This window comes from Cantharellus anzutake, assembly GCF_015039405.1.
Source record: "Cantharellus anzutake strain C23 chromosome Unknown EI90scaffold_59, whole genome shotgun sequence".
In the NCBI taxonomy this organism is placed as follows: Eukaryota; Fungi; Basidiomycota; class Agaricomycetes; order Cantharellales; family Hydnaceae; genus Cantharellus; species Cantharellus anzutake.
Genome location: NW_024067009.1, coordinates 58,650 through 66,560, shown reverse-complemented (window position 1 = coordinate 66,560; position 7,911 = coordinate 58,650). Strand labels below are relative to the sequence as shown.

The window sequence follows — 7,911 nt, the reverse complement described above, 5'->3', positions numbered from 1 at the left end:
TCAAAATAGCCTGCTGCAATTACCACACCGATACTTGATGTACACCCCCTCGTGCAGGAGTTCCATCTCAAAGAGTGCTTCGAACTCCTCAGTTACGAAAGCGCTTGCCTCAAGTCCAACGTTTTGACTAGGCTGAGAGGACAATCTTGCTAGCTCTTCTGCTGCTGCCAAGATATACCGTTTCCTAGCATGGAAGGTGGTCAATTCTTCCTTGAGGCTCCAGTTGCTGCCTTCTGGTAAGCCAAAAAGTGTGAGGTCACTGCAAGCAACCTTTGCGATCTTGCACACGTCAGGATGCAAATCTGTCAATTGGTACGCATGTGCAGTACCCTCAGGCAGGACTGACTGAAGGACCTCAGCCATCGTGTAGGCTGCAGAGGATGGTTGGCAATGATTGCTGTTGGTCAGCACATACCAGTGTGGAACTTGTTGGCAGCAGAATCTCAGAGGCTGGCTATTTGGATCCCATGCATTGTTGCATGGGTTCTCACAATGGTTCTCGATAGGCTAAGCAGTGGTTCAGTAATGGGTCAGGGTTTGGCTAGGGTGCTTACATGAAACCCTTCAAGTCCCTCTTGGAAGAACCGGCTTAAAAAAATTGCGTAAGACCCTGTTAGTAGCTCTGGGCATTTCAGGATCCTTACATCCAAAACCAACCCTCATAGTAGTGAGGGACTATGTTCCCTGCCTGTGCTTCAGAGAAGGCTTGGCGATCAAAGATAGATTGGATAACAGGACATGAATCTATCGGTAGCTCATAGCAAACCCGAGGCGAAAAGTTAGAAACATACGTTTGATGTCCCTCCAAGACCAGACAATGGAAACCCCCTTGAGCTGAATTAGCTCACCAGGGTAAATGTCAAATGAACTAGGGGAGAATAGGTGTGACTTGCTTCTCTCCGCAACGTGCTCAAGACTTACGAGAGCTGCTCATGAAGCTCTTCTGGAACTCCATTGGCAGATGCTGAGATTTCGGCATCCCAGTAAACCTCCAATTCCACTAGCTATGGGTGGTATTAGCAATTAGTAGAGGTTACGATGATGATTCTTGCCTGATCCTCATCCTCGTCCTCATCCTCAACAACATAGTGTCAGCCAGGAGTGCTGGATTGACTCAGAGCACTCACGGGTGGGGGCCTAATACTTATTATCTTCCCCTTTCCGCCAGTCTCCACCAGAGTCTTTGCAAAGTCTTCGTCTTCACTCAACGTGGAATCGTCCATCCAGTAGACACTACAGGAGGCTCAGCTACACCCTCACATATCGTAGAGCAAGGGCTCACAATTCGCCCACCTGGTATTGAAATCCCACCCCTCCTTTCTTCCACCATACTGGACCTAGCCCAACGTCAGTCAAGTGCACTAATACGAAGCTTTTTCATTTTCACCATAAAACGAGTCTTCACTTGGCTGCTCTGACATGGGTGCAAGGAAGAGCGGGATCGATCGGTTCGGCCAATGCCGACAGCTCCTTGTTCTGTGTGCAATAACTCTTGCCCTCAACACACACCCTTTCTCTGGAAATGGACTGCGAACGACAAGGCCACCCCACACCCAACCTCGTCCCAAGAGGTACTGATGCGACCTCTTTTTGACAGGCCCTGTTCTCCACGTCATGTAAGTCGACCGAAGCAACCGAACGTATAATCCCCAGGGATGACAGCTCAGAAATATACTTCATCCGTTCTCCACCACATCGTCGGATCTCATCTACCTCCTAGCCACAGCTCACTCTTGTGAGGATTGCAATCGCCCCTTGGCAGTGCAATCTCTACAGGCACAATATGGCCGGGCTCAATTGACTTGGAATCCGCATGATTCTCATGCACACATCTCTCCAGATGCGTTGTTACGCTCTAAAAACCTTTCCCACATGCAATCCACATGCGTGTAACTCTCAAACACGCGCCTGCATTGATTAGGTCGTTTTCACGCCAAGTTCGCGCGCTTGTACCTGCTCTGCTTACTTCGCTCGTGTTCACGACTCCCCAGGCCCACACTCATGACCTCTGGGCCATCCACCCACAACTTCCATGTCCACACGCAGGAAAACATCATGCCCACACACGCTGAGAAGCTCGCGCTAGTCCTGCCCCATGCGTTATTCACATGCTGACGGCATTCTACACGTACATTTGCACCTTCTAGGCACACTCCCACATGTGGCGGTTGAGCAATACTGGTAGACACCTGAACGCAATATGTTGAATAGACTAGTCAATTAGTGACATAGCGCTTGGCGGCTACACTCGTGCTATAACGAAGGGACCTGAGGTAAGACCAAAAGATGATTATTATTTAGCCTAGCTAATCGTGACTTGTATTCCAACAATGAAGAAGGGATAGACGCCCTTGCCAGAGGCTGCTGTTATTTGGATGATCGCCACATTGGTGGATTTCTGCATGCGAATATATCGACGCTGAGATCCTGTGGTACGGTCCATGACCTTGTGCCTTGCTAGACGACAATGGATCTATACGCTCCTGCTGCCATTCATGAAGACACCTTGCTCAGCCAGGGTTGAGGCCCTATAGGGGTACCGATTTTGCGCTGCTAAGCCTACCTAAGAGGTGGTTTTTACCAAGGGGCCCCAAGATCAATGTGGGGGCCCCTTGGTAAAAACCACCTCTTTGGCGGGCTTAGCAACGCAAAATAGGCGCCCTGAAAAGACAGTGAATCAATTAACATGTAAATAAGTAGCGTAAATGTAATCGAAGAATGAAAGGAGTTGGACAGAGTGAACAGATTATTCAGGTAACGTAAAAGTGAGTAGAAAATGAAGGAATAGGGCGAGTGAAGAAATGAGCAGCCAAACAACAGAACAAATGAGGAGGCAAAGGGACATCTCTATGCCCTAAGACCAAGCGAAGTCCCCCAGACCATCAAAACTCACGTCTGTAGTTTGGTGGTGAGTCAAGGTTGGAATACCAGTCCCGAAGGTCAGAGTGAAGATGATCCAACACTATGTTCGAACACGATTTCAATTATCAATGAGCTAAATAGTAAGAATCGGAATACATACATGAAGTCAATGGCACGAATTATGTTATTCACCTTCCCCCCAAGCATGGCGTCCGCCGTGTAGCCATTGCCTGCTAGCCACTGGAGAATTTCTATAAAGCCATCGAGGCCGTGAGGACCGAAATCTGATTCGCCAACTTCTGAATAGCCCCCGGCCGTCCCATAGCCCAAACTCCGAAGTGCTGGTCAAGTCATGGATTAATTTCCCCCTCCCATGCATCCGCGGGCATTGCATATAATGATAAGGTGTGCACGATCGACGTGATGCTGTATTGTCCAAAAACTGAACCTGGAATCCCTCCAGGGGTGGAGGATGGATGTCGCTTCGCTGCATCACGAAGTCGAGATATATTCGCAAAGATCGCAGGGGGAGTTACTGGGGTAATATTCGTGGAAGGACCTGGAACTGTCCTCGCTTCCACTGGGGCGGTTCTGGAGTCAGAGACGACTCGGGAGCGAGTGGGGTTACTCTTCTTCGGTGCGGAACCACTGAGGGCCCGATAATCAGGGATGGTCCGAGTACGGCCGCTTCGTTCGCAAAGCATGGGTGCTTGTTGTGGTCGTTTTGGGGAACTGTCGGAGCTCATAATTAAAGGATTCTGTGGAAAACATAATCAATTGAGGTACCACACTTGGCATTTTGGTCAACGTATGTTGAGAGGTATCGTCTATACGATGGGTCTTAATAAGAAATCCAGGAAACACGCTCTTCTCGTGCTTGGAAATGGGGATGCGTTGAGGTTGAGTGCTCCACCCTCCTTGCCAGCCAGAACGATTTGACCTTGCTTCACTCGACGAAATATGGGCAGACTGAACGCTCCACCCTTCTTGTCAACCAAGAAGAGCACAGACACTTCAATAACGTGTAACCTCTATGAGCAGCTCGTTCCTCCTGCGAAAGAGCAGAATGACCAAGACAGCTTCAACCTTGTGTTCTGAGATAGAGTAAGAGGCTAGTGACGAATGAGATTCAGGCCATGGCGGCTTTGAGGAACTCAACTCACCGCAATGCGCTACACAAACAACTATACAGTTTGTTATGTAATCAATGCGTCGCTAGCGTGACCTTGCCTGCATGTGATGCCAAAAATGTATATATTATAATAATAATATTACAATATAGCAATATTATAAAAGGAGTACACGTGGGAGATACAGAGGAATGTGACGTTGCGGTGGAAAGGCACACGTGCAAGGGAAACATGGTGGGAAAGAGAACACATTATGTAATTGTGGACTCCAAAGTGACCATGCAAGCATGGAAATGACACGAATACACAAGGAAGAAAAACAACCACATCAAATAAGATGAGTCCACGGCTCGGAGACGTGCTTCATGTAGCGAGGCCTACCAAGATTCAGTTCAAGCACGATTTGCCAATTATTACCCTTAGGGTGATATTGAAGCATTTCCACACTCGACTCGATGATACGCGGTTCTTCAGCATTCCTTGTCATCTCTTCGTGAGCCCAGCGTGCAACACGGTGAATAACACCATCCATAGGGCCTGACGTTGGCCACATAGGCATGGAGAATTTCAACAGACCTTGACTCTGGAGAGAGTGGGCACCAATAAGAACCTCAAAACGATGGAGTTCAGTATCGGAAGCCTCCTGATACACTCTAGATTGTAGCCAGGCAGCTGAAAACGTGATGCATTGCATAGGACGTGTACGATCATTTTCGTTGGGGGGAGGGTGTTGGTACGGGACTGGGGAACGAGGGGGGGATACTTTTCGTACTGAAGGAACGTGTGAAGATGATTCGCCTTGTTCGCCTTCGGAGGTGCAGTACCGATGATAGCTGGAATATCAGCATGCTTGCGCGTAAATGCCATATCCACGTATAGCAAATCCACTGTGGATGTGTAATTAAGGAGCGAGCCGACATACATATCTGATGAACAAGCTCTTCCCTCCGAACGCAACTTGTCAGCCATTCCATCACGATCAGCAAGACGCTTAAAGAGCAGCTCCATAGACGGTGGCTCACGACACCCGTTCTTCCTCGCACGATGCGCTGCATAGACTCCTTGGGCACTGCACTTTTCCAGCCAGAGCAACTCCGGGTCCTGAACCTCATCTACCACAAGGCGATACCAGTGGCCTAGAGGTACCACAGGCCAACGTGCTGGAATTGATGAGCTGAGCATGCCAACTGACTGCGAGGGAGCAGCCACATGGCCACCCTCATTCAGTGGCGAAGCACGATACCCAATAGTCACAAGAGGACGCGTCGGCTCCCTCGCCACCGCAATCTTGGCAAGGCCACTGTCTGATGCCTTCTGGCTTTCATTGTTCGGCCTTGAGAATGAACCCACGGATTGACTGCCCTTGCTCGGCAATGTGGCCAGTGGTGTCGCCACATTTGGCAGAGGGAGGTTCCCAGCGCAGCCAGTGGGGAGGCAGCGACACAGCTGCCCCAGGACGCATCGGCCTCCTCACCGTGGAATTGGCACTTTTGACGAAGTCGTTGTCTGACGCCCTCGAGGCGGCAGAAGTGAGAGGAACACCATGACTCGGCGTTGTACCATGTCTGGATGGGATGGGATTCGGCAATGGAAAATGATTGAGCGGAGGGCGACCGGAGGGTCGGGAGCTAGTCACAGATCCGGAAGATGATTTTGGTCCTTCACTGTGTGTCATGCACTCCTCGAGCGGGATCTTCGACAATGGTGATGTTGGGCGTGAAGGATGGTCGACAGGGGTTGAGGAATCCGAAGTCTCAATACGAATGGGGTCAAAACAAGTGTCTCCTGGAGACAACCTGGAGGCGGGGGTAGGAGGTGAAGGAGACAATGAGACAATAGCTGGTGGATTAATGCGGCCGATGGACACATGATGGCACTTGGAACCTTTGTCAATATTATTCGTCTCAAGGTCCGTTGCAGGCCCCATGCGGACGTCTTCACGCTGCAACGGTAATCCATCTCAACCATCATCCCGATGTCCATCATGATCCCATAATTTCGGCTTCTTTCGAGGGCGTTTGGCAAACTCTCGATCAGGTCTGTACTTATGCCAATTGCTGACGATATGGTAATCATGGGCCGACAGTTGCCTCTTCTTTTTCCCATGTCCTCGATCCCAAATCCCTTGGCATCTTTCAATGGCATCTCTGTCGTCGTCCCGCACATCTTGCAAGAGTTGGCAGGCAGCATCCACACTCCACCGCTCATCTGAAAACTTTCGAGCCGCCACAGTCACCCTTTCTTCATAATCGGACGAGTCCTCATCATGTTCCTGACGGGGAGGCTCGAAATGAGGATAAAATTCGTCGTCGCTAGAGCCTCCAACACTATCGCACCAGGTACGCACTGGTTTAAGTGTAGGGGAGGATGGACGCCGCGGCAGAGGGGATGGAGGAGGCATGACAGGAAAGAGGTTATGGCCGAAAAAAGATTTAATCAACCGACACGGTTCCCCTTCTGTGTAAAGCGGATTATGGCTAGGATAAAGTACGTCTGCAAGGGCCAATTCCATCGTGATTGAGGGGTCCCGTAAACCAGGGTAGCCATGGGTTGGCCTGATGATCCAGGGTATTGGGTGAGCAGGTGTGAACTTGAGCTGCTTGAAAATGATGCCCCTTGGCCGTACTGCTGGAAGGGATGCAGACTGAACTGCCATCGCGTAAGTTTTAAAATCCGTCCCACACCGTGGCACGAAATCTTGCCGAAGACTACCCCCACTCCCGATGACCTGAACACCGAAAACAGGAACACCGTGACGGGACAGCATTTCCATTCTTGTCCTCAACGATGGGCAGTCGTCTGCGAAAGGGAGTTCAAACACAACACCTATCAGCTTGTCGTCCACACCCAAGAAATAATCACCATCGTGTTCACGAAGGAGCCGCTCGATGTGACAATGACAGTACCATCGACCAACACCACCCAACTCGTACGCAAATGTAAGCACTTCATCTACGTTGTTGACTAGCCCTTCAATATTCCCCCCCATACGCCTCAACCTATCCTTCCATTGAAAGGATTCTGCAGTCAGCCCATCCTGAGTTCGAGGCATTGGCACGCATTGTTCCACTAACGAAAATGTGTTCCGGATCGCATCCCACCACGAGAATAGGTCGAACTGAGACTGTACAAACGCTTCGACCTGGAGAATATATTCATTGCTAAGACGTTTTCCGCCACGGTGGTTTTCGACGACCAAGGGACCAGGAAGTGGGGGATCAAGTGAAGTGCGACGAATGAATGGACGATACAGTGCATTGTGTGAGAACACGAGAGGCACACGAGAGATTGACGACCAGTAGAGGGAGGGAATAGGGGGAATTTTTGGATACTGAGGGGCATTGTGTATCTTTCTTCGCTCAGCAGGGGTACAATCGTGATGAAGGGTGAAGGGATAAACGGGTTGCTCGACATGGTTCCCAAGAAAGCGAAACTCCCTCAGAGTGTTAGCGTAACGAAGTATCCATGTGTGAGTGAGAAAGTCTCTGGGTGGCTTTGTGGTCCGGATACCTGATGGGTCATCAATGACAAATTGTTTTTCAAGATCAAAGGAAAGGAACGTACCTGCCTGTATACGAACAGCCCATTATTCCATACTTCGGCATGTAGTGCTGGAAGGCCCTACGGGCTCCCATTGTACGAATGTCCCAGACGTGGTCCAGGTCAGTGCAGTATCAAACCCAATTCCCTATTAGTAATTCAATACACGTTCGAGAACACCACCCCCAATCGCACCATTTCAGTTGGTGTTTCAACCAGGTGGGGACCTATCGGTCCAGCTGGAACAGCAGGCTCCGTGGTTCGGGAGCATGCCGCATCACAAGCTGAGCTTGGGCCGCAGGGACAACTCGACGTCTGGTTCCGTGACATGGGAGAAATGAATGGGTTTAGACTTTGGACGCAACAAATTGACCAATTC

General features: G+C 50.0%; 4 protein-coding genes across 4 annotated transcripts; all 4 read right to left on the bottom strand.

The window, feature by feature from the left end:
• EI90DRAFT_3129607 (uncharacterized protein) lies at window positions 1-1,421 on the bottom strand (the record flags this gene model as incomplete). Its single annotated transcript, XM_039064220.1, has 10 exons — window positions 1-371; window positions 492-507; window positions 555-588; window positions 645-744; window positions 792-868; window positions 922-1,004; window positions 1,038-1,076; window positions 1,128-1,233; window positions 1,283-1,337; window positions 1,388-1,421. The coding sequence occupies 10 exons, from the start codon at window positions 1,419-1,421 to the stop codon at window positions 1-3; spliced, it is 915 nt and encodes a 304-aa protein (XP_038911724.1).
• A 1,519-nt stretch (window positions 1,422-2,940) lies between these two features.
• EI90DRAFT_3129606 (uncharacterized protein) lies at window positions 2,941-3,608 on the bottom strand (the record flags this gene model as incomplete). The annotated part of the gene is made up of 3 exons (XM_039064219.1): window positions 2,941-2,962; window positions 3,023-3,203; window positions 3,311-3,608. 3 exons carry the CDS (start codon window positions 3,606-3,608, stop codon window positions 2,941-2,943), a joined length of 501 nt encoding a protein of 166 aa, XP_038911723.1.
• Window positions 3,609-4,320: 712 nt separating this feature from the next.
• On the bottom strand, window positions 4,321-5,919 carry EI90DRAFT_3129605 (uncharacterized protein; the record flags this gene model as incomplete). Its single annotated transcript, XM_039064218.1, has 3 exons — window positions 4,321-4,664; window positions 4,730-5,296; window positions 5,343-5,919. 3 exons carry the CDS (start codon window positions 5,917-5,919, stop codon window positions 4,321-4,323), a joined length of 1,488 nt encoding a protein of 495 aa, XP_038911722.1.
• Window positions 5,920-5,952: 33 nt separating this feature from the next.
• Window positions 5,953-7,862, bottom strand: EI90DRAFT_3129604 (uncharacterized protein; the record flags this gene model as incomplete). The annotated part of the gene is made up of 3 exons (XM_039064217.1): window positions 5,953-7,560; window positions 7,618-7,680; window positions 7,728-7,862. 3 exons carry the CDS (start codon window positions 7,860-7,862, stop codon window positions 5,953-5,955), a joined length of 1,806 nt encoding a protein of 601 aa, XP_038911721.1.
• Between the last annotated feature and the right edge of the window lie 49 nt (window positions 7,863-7,911).